At 44.6% G+C, this 24,117-nt stretch overlaps 1 protein-coding gene across 3 annotated transcripts in view; it reads left to right on the top strand.

Annotated features, from left to right (window-relative positions):
* Positions 1 to 6,021: 6,021 nt before the first annotated feature.
* Positions 6,022 to 24,117, top strand: part of Dhrs7b (dehydrogenase/reductase 7B) — a 32,695-nt gene continuing 14,599 nt past the window's right edge. The window contains exons 1-3 of one of the 3 annotated variants that reach the window (XM_055594094.1): positions 6,142 to 6,344; positions 7,941 to 7,994; positions 23,732 to 23,910. In XM_055594094.1, the coding sequence (XP_055450069.1) occupies positions 7,963 to 7,994; positions 23,732 to 23,910 (211 nt within the window). In that variant the 5' untranslated portion in view covers positions 6,142 to 6,344; positions 7,941 to 7,962. Of the gene's footprint in view, positions 6,103 to 6,141; positions 6,345 to 7,940; positions 7,995 to 23,731; positions 23,911 to 24,117 lie in introns of those variants that run through there. The other 2 variants (XM_055594096.1, XM_055594097.1) reach the window with 2 other exon arrangements.

The following is a 24,117-nucleotide window of genomic DNA, read 5'->3' as shown; positions in this document are numbered from 1 at the left end:
TTCTTCTTCTTCTTCTTCTTCTTCTTCTTCTTCTTCTTCTTCTTCTTCTTCTTCTTCTCTTTGTTTTTTGTTTGTTTGCTTGTTTATTTATTTGAGACATGGTTTCTCTGTATAGCCTTGGCTGTCCTAGACTCTCTTTGTAGACCAGGTTGACCTCAAACTCACAGAGATCCACCTACCTCTGCCTCCCAGGTGTTGGGATTAAAGGTGTGTGCCACCACACCCAGGCCAGCCTGGTCTACAGAGCGAGGTCCAGGATAGCCAGGGCTACACAGAGAAACCCTATCTAGAAAAACAAAACAACACACACACACACACAAACAAAAACCCTAATGTTGTGACCCATGTCTATAATCCTAAAATTTGGGCAGCTGGGAAAGGATTAGGAGTTTGAGGCCAGTCTCTGCTACGTAGTGAGACCTAGACCAAAATAACAAACAGCAAAAGCAAAAACCCTGGGCTGGAGAGGTGGGTCATCAGTTAGGAACACTGGCTGTTCTTCAAGAGAACCTGGGGTCAGTTCACAGCACCTACGTGGTGGATCACAGCCATCTGTAACTTCAATCCTGGGGATCAGACACCCTCCTCCGGCCTCCTCAGGCACTTCATTCATGTGTACCATCCATAAAAATAAAGGAGAAAAAAAAATACAACTAAAAAAAAAAAAATAGCATAGCTTGCTGTGACTGAAATAGCTAACATGCTGAGAGTAAAGTTCACCAGGCCAAAATTGATACAAACATTTTAAAAATTACATTGATTTATGTACGGGGGAGGGGGGCACGATGAATATGTGGAGGTGTAAAGGGAACTTTGGAAATTGAACTCAGGTTGTCAGGCTTAGTGGCTAGTGCTTTTCCCTGATGAGCCAGCTCTCTTGGCCACGTTATAAAAGTTTAATAAAGGCAGATACTGTGGGGATGGGCAATAGAGCTCAGTTGATAAAGTGCAAGTTTGTAAGAAGTTCCATCCCCAACACTGCACAAATTGGCCATGGTGGGGCAATCCTGTCCCAGTACTGAGGAGGTAGAGGCAGAAGAATCAAAAGTTGGCTCTATAGAGAATTCTAGTAAAGTCTGGTTTTTGTTTTGTTTTCTTTTGGCAACTCATTAACTAAAGTCCTCCCTGAGACTGGCCATTAAGTGAAGTGCCAGAGAACATTAGTCATTAAGTTCTAAGTGTCTGTTTAATGTATTAGAAATCATCATACCTGGGTGTGGTGGCACTCATCTTCAGTCCCAGCACAAGGGAGGCAGAGCCAGGCAGATCTCTGTGAGTTTGAGGTCAGCCTGGTCTACAAAGCGAGCCCAGGACAGTCAAGGCTACACAGAGAAACCCTGTCTAGAAAAACCTAAATAAATAAATAGATAGATAGATAGATAGATAGATAGATAGATAGATAAGAAATCATCACGTCCTCAGGCTCCAAGTTGTTAGAATCCCACTGCTAGAATACAGTATTTCGCTTTTTATTTTTGGTCTTATCTTTACACAGAGGGCCACACAAATTACTGGAAAGGGTAAGGACCAAATATATGACAGTGTTGTCAACACTGTTTACTTCAGGACTAATTGTTTATCTGGGACATAGCATATACGTTGGGCCATAACAGTTTGGCTATATAAGGAAGTAAGATTTCTTTCTGGTTTCATAGTCATGTGAAGGATTGCTTGATGCACACCACTTTTTGGCTCAATGCTTCATCATTAACAAAACTATTTGTTTTCTACCACCGCTGTTGGCTAAGGCCCGAATCCAGAGACTCTATACCTCCTCCTCCTGCGTGGGAATGCCAACAGGCTGGATCATTTGGGTTTTGATGATGATGACAGCTGTGTGCTCAAAGAGTAGCATTTGACAGCAATGTCCTAGAATTGTCTACTTTTAATCATATGTGTACCCAAGTATGCATAGGCATAGAGAATGGCAAATAGGAGATTTCCCCTAAAAGTTCATTTTGAAGGCTCACTTTACCTGTACACCTAAAACTAATTTAGGCTGGATTGACCTTCCTTCTCTTGTACCTGAACATAAGTGAAACAGAATAGAATCTAAGTTTAATGATTTTTGTTTTGCTTTGTTTTTTTGAGACAGGGTTTCTCTGTGTAGCCTTGGCTGTCCTGGAGTCACTTTGCAGACCATGCTGGCCTCGAACTCACAGAGATCCACCTGCCTCTGCCTCCCTGAGTGCTGGGATTACAGACATGGGTCACTGTGCCCTGCTAAGTTTAATGATAATTAAGGGAAACTATTTTTCTTCTGAGATAGAGACAGGGTTTACTGTGTAGCCCTGCTGTCCTAGAACTAGGTCTATAGATCAGGCTGGCCTCAAACGCACCGAGATCTTCCTGCTTCTGCCTCCTGGGTGCTGTGATTAAAGGCATGCGTCACCACTGACCAGCAAGGAAAACTTATTCTATTGTGCATGCAGCCTGATGCAGGTGGATTCCCTAGGTTGCTATCAAGTTGCTGGGTGCATTGTTTGGAGAGGCAGTGTGTGTATTGTACATTCAGATAAGTGTTCTAGGCTGTCAAGTGCATTATTAGAAGAAGGGTGTGTACACAGGTCAAACCAGGTAGAGCCCAAGGTGGCTAAGACATTCCTTAAGCTTGTTTGTCTCAATTTCCCCAAGCAACTTTTCTCCTTGATTCCATGGTAATGGAAGGCAGAACATCAATCTTCTTGGTACTGCTTATTCCAAGAATTTTCACCCTGGGGTTTGTAGAGTGTGCTAAGAAATATCTGCCCACCACTCAGGGTCCCAGGGACAAACCAAAGTCTGATCCTGAGGGACCACCTGGGAATGAGGGGCCACCTGGGAATGAGAAGAACAACTGTGATCATTTGAATTGAAGGCAGGTGTAGATAGCTCTTGAAGGGGTGAACTGTTCTGAGAAACAACCAGCTGTAAACTATCTACAACCAGCTGTAAACTATAGAGCAAAGTGGTTTGATTTTCAGGTATAAAAACCCTGTGCTTTGCATGTTCGGGGTCGTCTCCTATCTTTGGAGGGGCGACCCTATCGCGATAGCAATAAAACCTCTTGCTTTTGCATTGAGTTGTGGTCTGTGAGAGTTCCTGGAAAGGGCGTGATCCTGAGCTCCTGAGCAGTGAGACTCCAGGTCTTACAATCCCACCAATGTACACCTGAGGGGAACCGATTCGTAGACCTGCTTACAGAGCCGTTGTTCAGGGGTTACAGGCAGGAAAGTGACCTTAAAGCAGTCATACTGGAAAGTCTGCTTCCTTCAGGGATGATGCTCAACCCATGGCCCCATAGCTGGAGCTCCCTTCTCCAGATTCTTACCTATAGACTCTAGTCCCTCCTCCCAGGCCCCAAGGACAGTACTGTATTCAATTTGTTGGGGGTGTGGCTGGATACTCAGGTGAGGGTTCTATGACCTTTCCCACACCCTCCTTCACGGATGATCAGTTTTGAGCAGGCTCCCATAAACTCCTGAAGATGGTGGCAGATAGACTCAGAGGATCGTCCTGTACAACGTGTGGAGCAGGAGTTGAGAGCTAATAGGGCAGAAGTAATCTCTTGTTCCCTAAAGCTGTTACATCTCCTGGGACCTCATTAGAGACCATGATAGCTAATCGTGGTTGTTAGCTTGATACATCTGAAACTAACTGGGACACAAGGCACTCTTGAGAGGGATTTTCCTTAATCAGGTTATTTGAAGTAGGAAGACCCATCCTAAATCAGGGCCACACCTTCTGATATCAACCCAGATAAAAGAACACGAAAGAAGGTAGCTTTGCTCTTCTGCCTGCTTGCTCTCACTCTTGCTGGCAAGTTCATCTGTCCTGTTTCTGGGGCCGGTGTCAAATCCAACTTCTTTAGGATTCCAATGTAGACTGAAAACCTGGACTCCAGCACCAGATTGGAACTGCTAAGACAGCCAGCCTTATGAACTGAACTACCAGATTGTTGGCTTTTCTATCATGAGATGGACATTGTTGGATAAACTGGACTGTATCCTATAAGCTAATCTAATAAAGTACACACATATACATCATATATATATATATATATACACATACATACATACATATATGAGAGATTTGATAGAATATATATACTTATATGTATATGCATATATGGGGTCTAGAGGGACTGAACCTGTGAAGCTAAGTTATCTATTCCAATACACACACAGAGACACACACACCTCTTTAGTTTCAATACAAAGCAGCAGCTCCATGTGGGGCTGGTGAGATGGCTCAGTGTTAAGATCCCTGGCTGTTCTTCCAGAGGTCCTGAGTTCAATTCTCAGCAACCACATGGTGGTTCATGGCCATTTATAAAGGTACCTGATGTTCTTCTCTGGCATGTAGGTGTACATGCAAACAGATGTTTAAAAAAACATAAGAAGGAGAAAAAATTGTTATAGGTTTGATTGACAACTTGAGTTTAGGCACATGTTCCATTTCTGAACTATGTACCTAGTCATGTTTTTCTGTTTTAAATTTCACCCATTCAGCCAGGTGGTTGTGGTACTCACCTTTAATCCCAGCACTCAGGAGGCAGAGGCAGGTGGATCTCAGTGAGTTCGAGAGGAGATCCAGGACAGCCAGGGCTCCAGTCTTAGGATATCTGATGCCCTCTTCTGGAGACTCTGGGCACCTGCCACACAGTTGGTCCATAGACATCCATGCAGGTAAGATAGCCATACACATAAAGATTTAAAAAGTAACATTACTCAGGAGGCTGAGGCAGGAGGATGGGTTGAGTGCATTGAATCCAGGCTGGGAAACTTAGGAAAATCCTATCTCTCAAAATAAAAGTAAGAAAAAAAAAAAAAAGCAACAACAAAATAAACATTACACTATTTTTCCAGAATATGTGGATACTTATAAGGATTTTAATATAAACATAATTGATGAATTAGGAATGATAGCTGTAGAAAGACATACACAGCTAATTGCATGATGATAAGGGGATGAGAAAGGGGAGGGTAAAGAGGATGGAGAGGAATATACCCAAAGTACATTATAAATTATAAACTTGTATGAAAATATCTTTATTTAACCTCATCCCATATGTAATGAATATACAATGGAAATAAAATAAAGCTTTGTATCTTTCTAAATAAAATTTACTTCCAGATATATGTATTACAAATCTTATTGCATTTTCATTCTGTTGTGTCTTTATATTATTTTTTAATAAATTTATATTATTATGAGACAGGGTCTCTCTGTAGCTCTGGCTGTCCTAAAATTCACTATGTAGATCAGTCTATTCTCGAACTCGCAGAGATTCACGTGCCTATTCAAATTCCTGCTATGTTAATTTTTATCAGTCCTTTCCTATTTTTCCTCTCTATGGCTATGATAGTGTACTATTGTCTGGAGTTGTGCTTTTTACGTTTAGGTCAGTGCACTGTCTAGAATTCTTTTGCATAAGGTAAAAGTCTTGCTAGGTGTGGTGGTATGTGACCTCTGCTTTCAGGAGGTTGAAGCGGGAGAATGAGGACCACGTGTGCTACATATACAGTGAGACCCTGCCTTAAACAGAAGGTTGTATCTCGGGGCCCCAGTTGGTAGGTCTAGCGCTATTCGTTCCTAACTGTGGTAACCGTGGCTACTTGTTGGGAGAGAAAGTGATGACTTGTGTGTAGGTTTGTTTCTAATCTCTCTCTCTTTTTAACTGATAACCGTCCCCTCATCTTTGTATTAACATCACATCGCTCTTTACAACAATCTGGACAGCTGTAGATTTACTTTCGCTTTTTGAGAGTGTCCTGTCGCCTAGCTCGAAGGGGATGCTGAATTCCTGAGCTTCCTCCCTCCACTTCCCAAGTGCTGGGATAACAGCAATATGACATCTGTCTTGCTTTGCAGCGTAAATTTGGCTTTTCTGAAAATCTATGGAACCCAAAGCACTACTCAGAATTTCCCTCCGGAAGACTTAAGGGAAAGGACTTAAACCTTCACCCAGACCTCAAATAATAAACCTTACGCCTGGAGGGTGGTGCATCTCCAAAGCGCATGTGCGTCCCAAGTGTTGTGATTGGACGGAGCCAAGCTGCATGACGTCAATTCCGAGGCGGGAGGATGAAGTTGATTGACCATGGTCTCTCCGACCACTAGGTAAAGGACAGGGGTTGTAAGAAGCTTTTGGTGTGGGAGAACGAGGAGGACAGTGCCCCGAGGCTCTCGGTGCATCAGATTCAGATCCGGGAGAGGAGGGGCACGCTGGAGGGAGGCCGTGGGCCCTGATGGCTTCCGGTTCCCCGCGGCGCCCCACTTTGAAGGAAGCTGGGTTTCAGGCTCCGGGACTGGACTGGATTGCTGTCTGGGCGTGCTCATCGCTGAGGTCGCCTGATCTGTGTGTGCGTGTCGGAGCCCGCGAAGGGCACCTGTGGCCGGAGCGGGCTAGCTCGCAAGCTGCGTCGGCTTGTGGGAATGCGTGAGCCAGGGCTGGAGCGCCCGAGCCGGTGGCACCCCCCCCCCCCGGGGGGGGGGGGGGGTTTGCTATTAGAAAAGAAGATCGGGGTTTTCGGAAGGGCGGGGGGGGGACTAATTTTGGAACATCCATGGGAATAGTTTTGTGGTTTTTTTTTGTTTTTTTTTTTTTTTTAGATTAGACGTTCTTTCAGGCCTAGCTGTGCCGCTTAGAGGGTGCAACTTTGGGCGGATGTCATACACATTCAGCGACCGTTTCTTCAGTTAAAACTTTAGGGATATGACAGTAGTGAAGTGTAAATGAGATTTCGCTTGCAAGGGCTTAACTGGTGGCTGCACGTACTCAACACATAAAATTCTCTCATAAGCCTTCAGTATAGTGACTTGAGAGTTGAGACATACGCCTTTCCACACGAACACGACCTTGCACAATCTCTCGGGGGGAGGGGTATCTAATCTTGTCTCTGTGTGACGTTTTATTAAATGTTTCACAGAGCCACATCCAGCCTCCAGATGAAGGTGCCAAGACCCTGTAGGCACTGGCCGGGGCATGGCATTTGGCCCTGACTTCCCTGAACTTTTGAGATGGGGGTGATGGGTAGGATCTCCTCTTTAGGTTTCAGGATGCTCACATGGACAGGCAGCGGCTTCTTAGGGCTGATCTTACCACGTGGGCGGCCTGATCTTTACTTCAATGCTCAGCACATCCTGTGTGAGCCACACACAGTACAGGCGATATCAACATAGCAGTTAACAGAGTCTCCACTGTAGATAGCCACAAACTTCGTGGACTTGACCCTCTGTCCTCAGAGCTTCCCAGCAGGGAAGGAAGCCCTTGGCTTGGCTCTCGGCAATGAACTCGAGCACACCATAGCAGGCCCTTCAAACAGCAAGCCCCCTAGACATTTGTAACAGAGATACTTCCCGTAGTTATCTCTGTACCTCGAATGTACACATACTTGTTACTTTTATGGAATTGTCTGTGAGGGCTATTCAGTCTTTTAGGGGCAGAAGAAAGCTCTAGAAAAGTAGCAGGTGGCAGGGAGGATCCCTTAGCGATACAGTTGGAATTAGCCATGAAGATCTGCTTGGTTTAGAAGCACAGCAGGGACACTGACTGCAGCACCCACTGTGGTCGTAGATACCCATCCTCCTCATCACTACAGTAAAGTCAGTGGTATTGCCACATTTCAGAAGAGTCCAGAAAGCTAAAGCTGCAGCAAATCAATGATGGAACAGGCTTTTAGACACATGCCTCTATGCAAAAGTTGTGCTTATTGGGGGGGGGGGGCAGGGAGATTTCCTTTGAGTTGGTCATTGTAAATGAAACTGCATTGAAAGTCTATGTATCTCAGTGCTGTGCATGGGCTTAGTATGGAGGCCCAGATTCATCCTCAAACCCTAATACCACACACTTGGAGGGTGCCTGTAGTTCCACCTACTCCAAGGCAGGAACTGGAGGCCAGACCCCTGGTAGAGTTACTTTTTCTGGAGATATAAAAATGCCTTTTCATCCCATATAGAGAGCAATGACAGATTAAAGGAATGATCCCATCCGAGTCCAGCTTGGTAAACCGGTGAGTTTATTAGGGTGACTTACTGGAGCCTGGGTGAGGGGAACAGGAACAGTGCAGAGGCAGCTGTATCACTGACATGCCCATCCCCCAGGATGAGACATTGGCCTCAATGTCTCAACTTGCAGGCAACTACACCACTGAGCAGTCTCCTCTCTGTCAGCAATCCTTTGCTCTCTGACCTCTTCCCAGCCGTTATTTACTCATGGGATAGGTATTGTAAAGTTTTATGAGCTTTCAGACTTACAAGTTTCCCATTTCATGAGCTGTGTGACCGCCCCCTCCCTCGATTGTTTAATTTTTTCTCAACATTTAGAGTTTGTTTGGGATCATTTATTTTTATTCTGTACATTGATTAGTAGGATAGGTAGACTTTTTTTTATTATAGAGAACAGACTCTGAAAAACCACTTGCTGTATTGGAAGGGATCTTTGCTCAAATTTTTTTCTGAGTTACAGACTAATTAGGAATTTGGAAAGAACAGTAAAACAAAGTTACCATGTGCTAGAAACACATCAAATGCTTATCTAAGAGAAAAATGTAGCTTAGTTCCTTTATTCCCCTCCTTTATTTTACAGTCTCATTGTGGAGCCCTGGCTGGCCGAAGCTCATCCCTCTGTTTTAGCCTCCTGAGTGTGTAATGGAAGTTTTGGTTTCTTTTAAAACTCAGTTATGTTAGCTGGGCAGTGGTGGTGCATGCCTTTAATCCCAGCAGTTGGAAGGCAGAAGCAGGTGGATTTCTGTGAGTTTGAGGCTAGCCTGGCCTACAGAGCAAGCCCCAGGACAGTCAAGGCTACACAGAGAAACCCTGTCTTGAAAAACCATAAAAAGAAAAAAAAAAAAAAAGAAAGAAAGAAAAGAAACTCAGTTATGTAAATATGTTTTTGTTTTAATCCCAAGTGTGGGATTTTAGTTTGGGCTTTAGTTTGTCCACAGCTGATAACTGTCTCATGTGTGTCAGGGTCTTTGCCAGTTGGTAATGGCCTGCCCGTGTGGAACAGAGAGGCCCAGGACTCTGAGGGATATAAGTATGAGAGCCAGGAGAGGGAAGTGGTGTAGCATGTAGCAGTTTGGAGTGACAGACGGTGTGGGAAATGTTTCAGTGCCGTGCTTGGAGGAGACTACCTCCTGCCTTTACTGTGGACGGAGATTGGTGTAGCCCCAGGGGAACCATCAACCCTAAACAGCCGGGAGAAGGAAAGGAGTCTGTACCCCCTCTCCCCACTCACCTTCCTCTCTCCTACTTAGGGTTGGGGGGTTGGAGGAGAGACGCTTTAAGGAACCCCCAGTAAAGCAGAGTTTTTAAAAACGAGCTACATGAGTGCTGGGACTGCAGGTGTGCACTCCCCTGCCTGACACTTCTTATTTTTATGGATGAAGAAACTGAAGGTCAGAAAAGTTAAATGATGTGTTGTCTAAATGAGAAAAACTAAGAGGGGACCACAGCAAAGTTAAAGGAGGATGTGGGGGACTGAAGAACGTACCACAAAGTGGGATGCTGAAGAAAAGCACAGAGAACAGATGTCTCTCCGAGGCACGGGGGTTTACTGCAGAGATACAGGGCATTTATCCCAAAGGTGAATGGCTTTGTCTTATCTGGGTATCTTGGGCCAAGAACACACAGTAGAACTGGGCGGCCTTAGAGATTTTACCCCACGTTTGGAACTCTCTCTCCTACGGGCATTGGTTCTTGCTATGCTTTGCTTTGGGAAGTTCTGTTCTTCCAGCACGTGGAACCCAAGGATTGGATTCAGGTTGTCAGGCTGACAAGGGCTTCTATTCACTGGCCCATTTTGCTTGCCCATGATGTCCTTTTTTTTTTTTTTTTTTTTTTAAAAAAGAACCTGATGCTGTACACAGAAGTGTGCAAGCTGGATCTGTGAGTACATGATCGTTCATACCCAGGATGGTTCTTGGCTTTATAAGCCAATCTGTTTCAGAGTCTTGTACCAAATACAGCTATGTGCAGCTTAGCAGTTGGATACAATGCTGTCATTACATAAACATCTGATTATGTATTTGCATAAACCAGCATTGCCACAACATCACCTGATAGACTGTACTTTTTAAAAGAGTTTTATTTTTTGTTATGTATACAATATTCTGTCTGTATGCCTGCACAGCAGAAGAGGTCACCAGATCTCATTATAGATGGTTTTGAGCCACCATGTGGTTGCTGGGAATTGAACTCAGGACCTTTGGAAGAACAGACAGTGCTCTTAACCTCTGAGGCATCTCTCCAGCCCCTAGACTATGTAACTTTATAGGCCATCGTCATCATGTATTTGGTCTATCATTGGCCAAAATGGCTGTACTTAGGTATGTTGTAAAGTTGTAAAGATGTGTATCGAAGCTAGTGTTACAGAGGGGTTTTGGGAAAGAACATTTGTGGCATAACACACCCATTAAGGGAACATGGTCTCAGCTCTAGTCAACTAGTGCACGGCTGTCACATGGACGTAGTGATTTGAGGGTTGACAGGATTGATGTTGAGTGACTTCGGTGCAGTGATACAGACAGCCCCAATTGTTGTTATTAGCCATTTTACCACAAAAGAGACCATCCTTGGAGGACTGTGACTTGAGATTGAGCTGAAACTCAGGAGAACTGGGATCTGCCTTAGCTTGGAATGCTATTGTTGCTATTTTTTTTCTTTTGTTTTGTTTCAAGACAGGGTTTCTGTGTGTAGCCTTTGCTATCCTGGGAACTCTCTCTGTAGACCAGGCTGGCCTCAAGTTCAGAGATCTGCCTGCCTCTGTCTCCGAAGTGCATGGATTAAAGATGTGCACCACCACTGCCCAGCTACTGCTATTTTTAATCTTCCCCTCCCTTTCCTTCCAGGGATTCAAGCATTCTAGGCAAGTGGTCTTTGATTGAACCACACTCTCATTCCACTTTCTTTGATAGGTATTTATTGAATACCTGCCGTGTACTGTCAATGTGCTTGGTAGATAAAGGCACCAAAAGGATCGAAGTTGATAGAGTTCTCAAGAGATAGTAAATAGATCATGAAGATTAAATATTAATTATGTTTGTGCTGTGTGCTGTATGGATCAGTAGAGAGTTCCATGGGAATGTATAATGGGATCAGCCACAGAGGGAGGAAGTGGAGGGATACAAGGAAGGCTTTCTTGGTAAAGTGCTTTTTAGCTGAGACTACAAGGGCTGAGAGAGTTTTGTTTTTTCAGTATAAGATACTGTAATGTTCAATCTTGGTGGCCAGCCTGGTTGGCTCGAGAGATGTATAGATTAACCAAGCACACTTTATTTAGAGCATGTCTGTGAGGGTAATTCCAGGTCCATTCACTCATGACCTAATTATTGATAGATCTGCGATTTGAATAGATTATCGGGTTTTAGCACCACAGTGTGGGTGATGGGGTGTGTGTTGGGGCTACACCTCGCCCTGACTTCTGTCTGGCTCACCTTTTGGACACTTTCGGAACCTCTGCGCTGAGGTGCTGCCTTACCTGAGGCCCAGAACATGGAATCAGCCTGCTGTGGACTAGAACCTCTGAAACCACCAACTCTGATAAATCCTCCCTCAGGGTACCCTTGCAGCTATTTTTGCCCAGTGATGAAAACACTGCTTTTTGAGGAGCTGTCAATCTTAAGTAATATAGCCCCCCCCCCCTTTGAGACATGGTTTCTCTGTGTAGCCTTTGCTATCCTGGACTCACATTGTAGATCAGGCTGGCTGCAAACTCACAGCAATCTGCCTGCCTCTGCCTCCCAGAGTGCTGGGATTACAAGCATGCACCACCACTCCTGGCCAGTTTTTTCTTTTTAACACTTACTCTACAATTTGCCAAATAATTGGTAGTTCATTAGCACGAAAGGGCCTTGAGCAAGAAACAAGTAAGGTTTATGAAGCAAAGTGGAAAATGTACCATTGTGTGCAATTGCTTGCTTAACTCCTAACCTCCAAATGCATTCATGGACACTCTCTGATAATAAGCAAATTTAGAGAAAGGAAAGGTAGCTACAAAATATTGATGACAGCGGCAGTAGGGTAAATACAAACATAGTATATTGCTTATATGTATGGAATTGTCAAAAGAAGGAGGAAAGTGTGTTAGTGCATTCAGTGTGTTAGGCTCAGGATTCAGAGGCAGAGGCAGGCAGATCTCTGAGTTGGAGGATAGCCTGGTCTACAGAGCAAGTTCCAGGACAGCCAGAGCTACACAGAGAAACCCTGTCTCGAAAAGTCAAAATTTAAAAAAAAAAAAAAAAAGGAAGGAAGAAAGAAAGAGTGTATACAGTAGAAAATGGTAGATTATTAAAAAAGAAACCCTGTTGGGGATAGTAGCACGCCTTTAATCCTAGCAGAGGCAGGTGGATCCCTGTGAGTTTGAAGTCAGCCTGGTCTACAGAGTTAGTCTAGGACAGCAAAGGCTACACAGAGAGATCCTGTCTTGAAAATAATAAACAAACAAACAAAAAAAACATTAATGTACTTAACATGTGTGGAATTTGGTGGCCTGAGTTTTGGAGTTACGTCTTTAAAAAGTGCTCTGAGATGCATTAAACAGGTAACACTCTAGATTATCAAGGCTGCATGAGGAGTTAGGGTGTTTTTACTGTAGACAAAAGCTATACTCCTGATTGTTTCCCAGAAAATGCCTGGTATAGGAAAAGTAAGGCCATACTCAAGGGTAGGTCATTGCTGTTTTAACATTCTCAGCAGCAGTGTGTGAAAAGATGTCATCTTCACAGGAAATGTTAATTGTGCTGGAATTCTTCATTCTTAGCTGGCAAGGGACTGCAACCAGACTTCTGAGAAATCTCTCTCCCTGCCGTCCTCACAGTTTCCTTGCCTTCCCTTCCTGCCTCAGGCTCTCTTCCCTGCTGTCCACCATTCTCTCTGGACCTTAGTTAACTGAAAGAAGGAAATAAACATAAAGAGCCTCATATTTCAGAGTGGCAGAACATAATTGGGAAAAAGTATGAAATCCAATTTTTACCTGTCAGCAGGAAATGCAGTGGGAATAAGAGGTGGTTTATTCTGGAGCCAAATATGACCCAAATATGTGGTAATAGTTTCATGAGGTTTATAGTAGCAACAAAGGAAACCATAATTCCAGTCACTTTGCAAGTCCATTGGTGGAAACCTCTGGTAGGCGGGTTCCATAAAAGTGGGGAAATCTCTACCCCAAGCCACAGATGCTATCTGGAGCATTCTTAGCCTTCTGGTTGGTGCAATGGAGGAGCCTGTACATTCCAGAGCATTCATCTCGTGTTCACAGAGATGTCAGGTCACTAACAGAGACGGGAATACATGACTCCTAAGGGCTAACAGTGGCCCAAAAAGTGGCCTCTGGTCTTGCAACATTTCAACTTCTCCACAGCATTGGAGTTAAACAGCCAGTTGGCCCTTGTAGTTGCAGCTTTGTCTGTAGAATTATAGACACTTCTTTAGGTTTTTAACCAAATATCACTTCCTAGTCCTTTCCTGGCTATACTTTTGTCCTAGCTGCTTGGCATATTATATGTGTAAATAATGCATTTTATTTATCTTTTTTCATCTCTCCCACTAGTCTGTCATTTCTCTGAGGACAGTTGTTTTGTTCTGACCCAGTGTTTGTAGCATGCAGCACACAGTAGGTCTTGAGGAGCACTGAGTGAATCTGTCCTGCAGCAGCTCCATCTGGGGCAGACAACCATAGATAGCTTGAGTTGCTTTGTTTTATTTCCATTTCTGAAACTGATGCCTGCGCTTGGTTGCTATGTGGCCAAACACAGCAAGTGCCTGTCTTGGCGCTTCTGTGTCATTCTTTTAGAGGTAGGCCCTATCCAGGAGTCACAGAGCAGCAGCGGCTCTGGGCCACACGCTTCACCGGTATGCTCCCACCCTGACTTAGCTCCCTGGGAGAACACTTGGAACGTCCTTCCACAGGGCGGCTGGTCGGAAACTCCACCCCCAGCAACTGTGTGTCTTTATCCTGCTGGGTAGGGGCCAGTTTCTGGTCTTCCATACGCTGACATTTTCTTTACCTCCCAGTGCTCCGAGTCTCCCCGTCCTTCCTGGAGGAAATGTTTTAATTTAGAGGGAGAATTGCAGGTTGGAGGGAAAAGTCATACGACAGCATTAGAAATCCCAGTTTTTGTCCATGTCAAAGTGTGTATTGTCAGCCGTGGATTAAAGGTGAACAGCTTCGACTTTGAACTGTAATAAAGGGTGGCCTCCACATGGGGCCCTGCCACAGCGTGGCGCTCCTCTGCCTCATAACACTGTCTTGTGAGCCTTGCTCCTTGATGGCTGACCCCCCCCCCCCCCCGTGGCTGCATTGCAGGGGCTGGCACTGACCCCTCTCTCAGACCCTGTTTGCAGGGTTGCGGAGCATGTGCTTACTGGAGAGATGTTTCAGCATGCTTTCCAGGACTGGCATGGAGTACCCTCTGGTCTTGCTACCCATTTAGTTCTTCCTGGTGCCGGTCTGCATTCCTTCAGATGTGGTGCCCTCAGACTGACAGCCCCAAATACAATTCACCCTGTCTTGTTCCAGCAAGGTCCTGCTGGCCCTAAGGTGCTCTCTGGCCCCTGATCTTAGGCACTCTGGAGATAGGAGACTGTCTTGCTAGACTTAGACTTGTGAGCTAGAAAAGGCTGAGTGCCTTTATTCCTTTATTAAAAAGGCTATCATTTGGGTTAGGGTAGGGCTGGAGAGAGGGTACAAATGTTAAGAGCACTGGCTGCTCTTCCTGAGGATCTGAGTTCAGTTTTTAGCACCTTCATTGGCATCTCACAACTGCCTGCAACGGCAGGTCCAGGGGATCTAATGTTTAGTTTTTAAGCTCTTTGTGTACTTTAGACACGAATCCTCTGTCAGATGTATAGCTGGCAAAGATTTTCTTCCATTCTGTAGGCTCTTTTCACACAGTTAACACTTTCCTTTGTAAAGCAGAGGACTTTATTAGGCCTCACTTGCTGCTTGTTGGTCTGATTGCCTGTGTACTTAAAAGTCCTACTTTGAAAGTCCTTATGTTTGCCTACATCTTTTTGTTTTCAAGATAGGGTTTTTCTGTGTAGCCTTGGCTGTCCTGGACTCACACTGTAGACCAGGCTGGCCTCAAACTCACAGCGATATGCCTGCCTGTGCCTCCTGGAATGCTGGGATCACAGGTGTGTGCCACCGTGCCCGGCTTGTATGCCTATATCTTTACACCCAACTTTAAACCGAGGTGTTTGATCCATTTGGAATTAGTTTTTGTGCAAGGTAAGAGATGAAGATCGGGTTTCATTTGTCTAAATGTAGAAATACAGGTTTCTTAGCACCATCTGTTGAACATGGTTTCTTTTAGCCAATATGTATTGTTTTTTTTTTTTCTTTGTCTGACTCACATGTAGCCCTTTATTTTATTCCATTGGTTTATGTATTTATTTTTGTGCCCGTACCATGCTGTTTATATTACTGTGGCTGTTGTATAACTTGAAATCAGGTACTGTGATACTTCCAGCAGTGTTCTTTGCTTTCTTCCTCTTTTTAAATAGATTCTTCAGAGTCTACTTCTTTTACTTTAAATTTATTTTATCTTTTTTTCGTTGTTGTTTTGTTTTGTTTTGAGACAGGATTTCTTTGTAGCTGTGGCTGTCTTGGAATTCATTCTGTAGACCAGGCTGGCCTTGAACTCAGAGATCCACCTGCCTCTGCCTCCCTAAGTGCTGGGATTAAAGATGTGTGCCACCACCACCCAGCTTCTCCAGGACTTTTATTTTATTTTATTATCAAAGGCCTTTTCTGCATGAACTGAGATGACTGTGTGATTTCTACCTTTGAGACTATTTATGTAATGAATTACATTTATTGATTTATGTATGTTGAGCTGTCTTGCTGGAATGAGGCCAACTTGGTCCTGATGGTCTTTTGGATATACTCTTGAATTCAGTTTGCAAAATTGTGTTAATCTTTTTGTATCCATGTTGATCAGAAACATTGGTCTATAGTTTTTGTTTGGTCATGTCTTTGTTTTGCAAACAAGATAATACAGGCTTTGTTAAAAGAATTTGGGATGTTTCTTTTCTATTTCTTGAGAAACTATAAGTTGAGAAACTTAGATGTTAGCTCTTCTTTGAAGGGCTGTGCTTTGATTTCTGTGCTGATTCCACTTGGTTTTGTGCTTTTTTTAACCAACAGATTTGTAAATATTGCTTCAGATCTCATTGCTTGTTGTAGGCCTTTTAAAATTGTTTCATCTTGGTTTAATTTTGGTAAGTTTTATGCATCTAGAAATTTATCTGTTTTATTTTTATTTTCCAGTTTAGTGGAATAAAAAAAATTAAGGTATGTCTTTATTATTTTCTCTATTTCTTTAATATCTGTTGTAATGTTTTCTTTTCTGTCTATGTGTGTGTGTGTGTGTGTGTGGTTTTGTGTGTATTGTTTTTCAAGACAAGGTTTCTCTGTGTAGCCCTGGCTGTTCTGGAACTCAGTCTGTAGACCAGGCTAGCATCCAACTCAAAGATCTGCCTGCCTCTGCCTCCCAGCTGCTGGGAATAAGGGCATGTACCACCACCGCTCTGTGTGTTTTCTTTTTCATTTCCAATTTTATTAATTTGGGGCCTTCTTGCTTTTTGTTGGGGGGGAACAGCTAATTTGGCTAAGGATTTGTCTATCTTGTTTATCTTTTCAAATAATCAACTCTTTGCTCCATCTGCTTTATGTTTTGCTGTTTTGTATCTGTTTCAGTAATTTGTTTCAGTAATTTGTCTATTGATTTTGTGTTGTGTTTGTTCTTTTTTTTTTATGACTTAAGCACCATCATTAGGTTGAAATCTCTGATTTAATGTTTTTTTTTTTTTGTGTGTGTGTGTGTTTGTGTGTGTGTGTGTGTGTGTGTGTGTGTGTGTGTGCAGGTGCTTGCAGAGGCCTAAAGAGGATATGTCATTATTTTCATTCAGTTGTAAGAAATTTCTGATTTCCTTCTTGGTTTCTTCAGTTACTTACTCAACATTCCAGAGTGTTTATTTTCTGTCCATTTTGCTTTGGTTTTGTATGTCAGGTCTCCCTATGTAGCCCTAGCTGGCCTAGAACTCTTTCAGACCAGGCAGGCCTGAAATTTCTGGAGCTCTGCCTGCCTCTGCCTACTAAGAACAGTGTGTGGTTTAATCTCCATTTATGTTTTCTGTAGTTTCTCTTGCTGCTGATTTATATAGAGTCTTTTAAAAAATATTTATTTTTGTGTTTTATGTTTGTATGTATACGATCCATATGCATTCAGGAGCCTTGGGGGTCAGAAGAGAATATAAAATTCCCTGGAACTAGAGTTGTGAACATCATATGGGTGCTGGGAACTGAACCTGGGTCTTCTGCAAGAGTAGTAAATGCTCTTAACTGTTGAGCCATCTCTCAGCTCCTGATTTGTAGCCTTATTCCAATGTAGTCAGCAGATACAATAGGAGGAATTGTTTCAGTTTTCTGTTATTTGTTGAGAACTGCTTTGTGTCCAAATAATTAGTGTATTTTAGAAAAAAGTTTATGAACTACTGAGAAAGATAGTGTATTACATAGAATGTCCTGTAGATGTCTGTTAGGTTCATTCAGTCTATGGTGCTATTTAGTTATATTGTTTCACTGTTTATTTTTGTTCTGGTTAATCTGTGTAATGAGAACGGCAGTTTGAAGTCACTGACTGTTAGTGTTTTGGGATTAATCAGTCAGCTTATATATTTAGAACTGTAATTTCCTCTTGATATATTACTCCCTTGAGCAGTAAGAAGTGACTTTTCAAAATATCTCTTCTGACTAGATATGATTTATAATCTATTTTGTCAGATGTTAGAATAGCTGCAGCTGCTTGGTTTTGCTCTTTTTCCATCTGTTCTAGTTAGCTTCAGCTGTCAACTTGACACACCCTAATCACCCGAGAGAGATCTCAACTGCAGAATTGCCTTGATCAGAGCGGCCTGTGGGCATGCCTGTAGGGCATTGCCATGATTGCTAATGATGGACAGGTGGCGCATCACTGTGGCGTCACCACATGGGCCTGGGCTGTGTAGGAGAGACTCAGAGGGGCCCGCTCAGCAGCTGGCTGAACATGGACTGAGAGACTCAGAGGGGCCCGCTCAGCAGTCTTCCTGCAGGGTCTCTGCTCCCGGTGCCTACCTTGAGTTGCTGCTCTGACTTCTTTCAGTGATAGACTATTTTCTGGAAGTATAAACTGAAGTAAACCCTTTCTTTCCCTAAGGTTCATATGGTCATGGTGTTTATTATAGCAACAGGAAAGCAACCAGAGCGCCATCTTTCACCCTAAGATACTGGCTGTTCTGGATGATGAAGCATGTTTCTTAGAGGCAGCAAAAGGAAGCATTCTGTTTTCTAATCCAGTCTGTTGGTCTGCGTCTTTATAGAACTGACAGTTAACATTGAGGAATGCTGGATGAAAGCAAGACCGAAAAACAACAGACAGACTTCAAATTCTGCACGTCCATGTGTGAGGTCCAAGCCCTCTTCAGATCTCCAAGTCCTTTCAGCTTTGTTGACTGCAATGCACTTCTCTCAGGGCCGGTTTCACCCTGTCAGCAGCTCTCCTCAGCAGCTCTCTCATAGCTCTGGCATCTCCAACATCTTGGGGTCTCTAGCACAATTCAGGCTTCAGTTTCACAGCTTCACACAATGGCTTCTCTGGGCCTCCATGCAGGGATGCGCCTGCAGCTTTCCTTAGCCTTGGAGGGAGATTCCACAATCCCATTCTTGTATCCTTGGCTCTAAAGCCATATGGCCAGTGCGGCCAACTTCTGCTCGCTGGGTCTGGACCTTGGCCCCTTTGGTCAAATACATTTTCATCAGCGTTTGTCTTGATGGTTTCCTTCACTGTTCCAGTGTTTCTTTAATTCCTTTTCACAGATTAGCTGGGTGAGGTCTTGCCCTGATGTCCCCACTCTCTTTATTCCATTTGGCATCAGGCTTTTCTTTGAACTTAAGTACAGGACTCAGCTCCACTACACTTCCTGGTACTCCTTTCTCTCCCTCCAACCTGTATGTTTTAAATTATCTTTTTTTTTTCCTCAGCTTGCTCCTTTTCATTTACAGATCTGCAGAAGAGTGACCACTAATAGCCATGTGACCCAGTAATACCACTATTTGACCAAGTGACCAAGTACTCCAACCCGTGGGCCTACAAGGTCCATTCTCATTCAGACCTCCACAGACGTCTTTGCCCCTCTGCTTTTGCTGCCTGCAATATACTTTCTCTCAGGCAGGTTCCACTCCTTATGTCCAGTTTTCTCTTTCAGCTTGCCTCTCCGCCTTAGTAGTGTGTTTGCAGGACAGGCTTTCGTAGAGGGTGAGGTGATGCTTTTCTTTTATCCTTGTGCAGGGTACCAGGCTCTATCCTCAGACTTCCACTGCAGATTGGCCTGCAGGGGTCCATAGTAAGCCCACCACGGAAATGGAGTGCCGGTTGCCAGTAATTGGTCATTCCTTTCTTAAGTATTGATTGCTTTAGAGAGTAAAGGGACCCCAGCAGGATTAGCTGTACTGGTGGAGCGGTTATTGTGGTTATGAGTGGGAAAAAGAAAAAAGAAAGAAATTACAGTGAAACCGTGATCAGTAACAGGAGGGGGTATACACAGGGAGACTGGTAGACAAAAAGAAAAAAAAGGTGAGGTGAAATGTAGGAATTTTGGTTAGAGGAAGACTGAGAAGAGAGGGTTAAAGATAGGTGCACAAATTACAGAGCAGTCCCTTCTCTCAGGAGGTTGAGTCACAGAGGCTCAGGACAGCTAAGATGCGAGGCTACAGAGAGAAAGGAAATACGATAGAAATACTAAGAAAAGAAGAAAGGAAACCAACAATAGCAGTGAGGGGCTTTGATGGCCTGCTCCGTTGGTGTGCATGTATTTTATAAGCAAGAAAGATGGTAAAAGGGAACGAGAGCTGGGAGGAGACTGGGTGTGAGGTCAAACACTGTGCTGACTCCCTGGCCTCGTAGGCGACTTGGAGTTCCGGCCAATGTCTTGGTGTTCTCCACGGCAAAGGGGACTAGGAGCTGGGACCTACGAGGAGATGGTTTCTCTAACTTCAGATGATGAAGCAGAGCAGGTGGGCTTTCTCATCGCTAACGGTTAACCAGAGCTGGGACTGAAGAATGGGCGGTACATCTTGGTGTCTTTCCCTACCCACTTCCTCTTCTCTGACTGAAGCCTTGTCTGGTCTGGTATGTCCTGGCTCTTCCTTCTGCTTTTGCCTCAAGTGCAAGAATTACAGCTCTGCACCAATACACCTGGCCCTGCTAAGACTTTTGGAAAATAGATAGGAATTTCCAGATTTCTTTAAAGATTTTTTTTTATCATTCATACAATGTTTATTATATATACAATGTTCTCTTTGCGTGTGCACTTGTATGTCAGAAAAGGGCACCAGAACTCATTGTAGATGGTTGTGAGCCACCATGTGGTTGCTGGGAATTAAACTCAGGAAATCTGGAAGATCAGCCAGTGCTCTTAACCTCTGAGCCATCTCTCCAGCCCCTCAGATTTCTTTAGATAAATTCTTGTCTTCCATTTGGAGCCCTGTCTGCCCTTTGGCCCAGTTTGCTTGCAATGTGTCTGGGTTATTGCATGATTTCCTTCTTACTGACCTGGACCGATTCCTCCCTATACTCTGGAGGGTTCTTAAGAACTCTCTTGTGATTTTCAGATTTAGATGTTTAATTTCTGTTTATAGTTTCCAATTACAATTGCCTGTGTTTTACTGATTTGATTTTTGAAGACACTGCTTGAGAGAATAAAGGCGTCTTGGGAACAGATTCCATCCCTGACAACAGTGAACTTTGGCCAAAGTAATTGACAAGAGTAATAACATTCCATTATGGGTGACACAGTTTTCTAAGTTGGCATTCTAGAAGGCATTGGCAAAATGCCTCATGGTGGAAGAGAAAGAGCAGCTGAATCTGAGATTTTATAACCCTGGCTGCCTGGCCTGAGAACACCTTAAAGGGGCATGAAGGCGCTCTTACTGCAGGTCTAGAACTAACTAATCTCATGGTGTATAGAAACACAAGCAGGTCGCCTTCGCCGGGGAGCGAGCCCCTCGGCCCCGTCTCTCCCTCATGCTGGTTTATACAGCTCAGCACACCAGGCTGGCGGTAAGGTGGCTGTGACCGGTGTGCATGCCGCAGGTGTAGGCTTCACACCCTTACCTGTGGAGGGGCTGCGCCCTCTGTTGAGAGAGCCTGCCTTTCCTCAGTCGCCATTTCCTGCCCTGCTTCCTGCTATGGTCAGATAGTCCTGGGAAGACCCTTTCTCCTTTTTCTACCATCTGATACCTGGAAAACGTGGCAAAGTAAGTCCACCATCCCCAACTGTTACTGTTGTTTTGGTTTGGGTTTTTTTGTTGTTTATTTTTGAGATAGGATCTCACTATGTAGGCCAAGATGGACTCGGATTCACAGAGATCCCGCCATCTCTGCCTCCCGAGTGCTGGGATCTGACTCCTTTTTATCCAGTCACTCTTGCCTTTCTGGTCCATGATTTGGCCATACCCTGAACTGGAAGCTAATAATCATTTGGATGTAAAACACTTTATGTGTTAACGCCTTCTCATATGCCAGTTTGAAAGAAAACATCTTTCATCTTGCTTTACATAGAAGATTTATTTCCTAGGTTGGAAATATGACTGCCTGAGACAAAATTCTCTTCCACTTTTCAGTGGGATTACCCATAAGTATCACTCGAGGCCTATTCACCCAGCTGCATCAGAGAGGCCTGGAAGGCCCAAGCAGCCTGGGGGCCCACTGGTGTGGTTATGTGTGTTGCAATGTAGAATAGGTTGGTAGGTATTTATTTAGGTATTTGAAAAATGAACATGTCAGCTGGGCGGCAGTGGTGCCCTGGGAGCACTCTGGGAGGCCAAAGCAGGGGGATCTCTGTGAGTTCAAGGCTAGCCTGGACAGCCAAGGCTACACAGAGAAACCCTGTCTCAAAAAAAAAAAAAAAATGAACATGTCTTAGTTGGGGTTGTCATCACTGTGATGAAACACCATGACCAAAAGCAACTTGAGGAGGAAAGGGTTTACTTGCCTTACACTTCCACATCAGGGTCCATCACTGAAGGAAGTCAGGACAGGAACTCACACAGGGCAGGCACCTCGAGGCAGGAGCTGATGCAGAGGCCATGGTGGGTACTGCCTACTAGCTGGCTCATCATGGCTTGCTCAGTCTGCCTTCTTACAGAAATCAGGACCACCAGCCCAGGGATGGCACTGACCACAGTGGGTTGGGCCCTTCCCCCACACTCACTAATTAAGAAAAGGTTCTACAGCTGCTTCTTAGGGAGGCATTTTCTCAATTGAGATTTCCTGTTTTCAGATGATTGTAGCTTGTGTCAAGTTGACACAAAACTAGCCAGCCTAGACTGTATGAACATTTTTACCTATTCAGGAGAAGTATGTCATAATCGAGCCCAATTCACCAGTAAAATGGCTTCCTCTGAGAACTCATGATGCGTGTGCTGTGAGTTAGTGTGGAGAGTGGGCACTGATGTTCAGTTCATTGTGTGTCTGCCTCTGACATGCCAGACAGAATGGCTTGCTGTGCTGAGTACAGCTGTGCACACTCCTCACTGGCAGTGGCCTGGTCTGAGGGTGGGTCCCGTTAGTCCTGCACTGTGCTTGTCTCGGAGGGAGTGTGTCGTTGACTCTTCTATTCTGTGACAAAACAACATGACGATGGCAGCTTATAAAAGAAAGTGTTTAATAGGGCTGACAGCTCCCGAGATTAGAGACCATGACGGCAGAGCGGAGGCTTGGCTGCAGGAAAAGCTAAGTGCTCGAATCTCCATCTACAAGCAGGAAACAGAACAAGGCAGGTTATGAAAGAAAGCATTTAATTGGGCTCACAGTTCAGAGGGAACAGCTGAGATCTCACGCTTTGATCCACAGTAGGACCCCCAGGGACACACTCCCAATAAAGCCACATCCTAATTCATCCCAAGTAGTTCCACCAACTGGGACCCAATCATTCAGCCAAGAGCCTGTGGGACCACCCTTACTCAAACTGCGCAGAGCGGTCTCCAGGCCTGGCCCAAGTCCGGCCTGAGAGGTTGTAAAGAAGCCCGGGAGCGTGCAGGGTGATGTGTAGCTTTTTTTCTTTTCATGTCAGGTTGGTGACTCAAGTTAAGTTGAGCCTGGTGATGAAGTACCCTGAGCTTTCACGTTTCCCTGTGGCTCTTGCTGGGAAACTACTCTTCTCCGCCCCTCACCTTGGGTGTGAAAAGGGTTGGGAGTTTAGCGCCTGGCTGCTGCACGGCCTTGGAGGCATTTCCTGATACACATAGTTAGACATGGGTGCAATGCTAACTTTTTTGTGTGTGTGACAAATTTTGTCCTGTTTGTTAATTTAACTAAGCTAAATGATTTATAATATAGGTGTAAAAATTAAACTTCATTTGACCCTATTTAGTGAGCTTCTTTCATTTGGTAGGACCAAGCATTCCGAGGTCTTTTTTAGAATTTGTTTGCTGTGAAGTGACTTTCTGAGGCCTGAGATTGTTCTGCATGAGGCTGCTGCTGCCGGCAGCTGCATCCCATGGACACATACAGAGCTAATTCATTCCACCTGTTAACAGACCTGAGCGAAGAAGCCTAAGCCTCAGGAAGTAGCGGGTGGGAAGATGGTTCTCCAGGGCTGCACCGAGTTTAGTGTCTCTAAGTTTCTGGCACCTCTGAGTCACTCTTGATGTGGAACTAAGGGAAGGAGCTGTGGCTACTCCCCGGGTCTCCTCCTTTGTTTGGTTTTCCAGGAAGAGCATGCTAAAGGAGAGGGTCATGGACTTGGTCCCTCAGACAACCGTCCTGCCCCTGCTGTTTGGCTGCCTGGGGATTTTCAGCGTCTTCCGGCTGTTGCAGTGGATCCGCTCAAAGGCCTACCTGAGGAATGCTGTGGTGGTGGTCACAGGTGCCACCTCAGGACTCGGCAGAGGTAAGTCGTGGAGTCTGTGATGCAGGGAGTGGAATCAGGCAGGCTTCACAGGATCACAGGACATGCAGAAGGGACCTGCTGTCAACGGTCCAATTGGAAAAAGGCGGGTGAGCAATGAAGGAGGCCTGAGGCTCAGCGTGGGGGATGAAGGCACTCCAAGGGGCTGCTCCTAGGCAGTAGGTAGCCTTCCTCAGCTCAGCGGCTTGT

The sequence above is a fragment of the Psammomys obesus genome, unplaced genomic scaffold (assembly GCF_907164565.1).
Source record: "Psammomys obesus unplaced genomic scaffold, mPsaObe1.curated_primary_1811, whole genome shotgun sequence".
Taxonomy (NCBI): domain Eukaryota; kingdom Metazoa; phylum Chordata; class Mammalia; order Rodentia; family Muridae; genus Psammomys; species Psammomys obesus.
The sequence above is the reverse complement of the archived record's forward strand: the minus strand, read 5'-3'. Positions and strand labels throughout refer to the sequence as shown.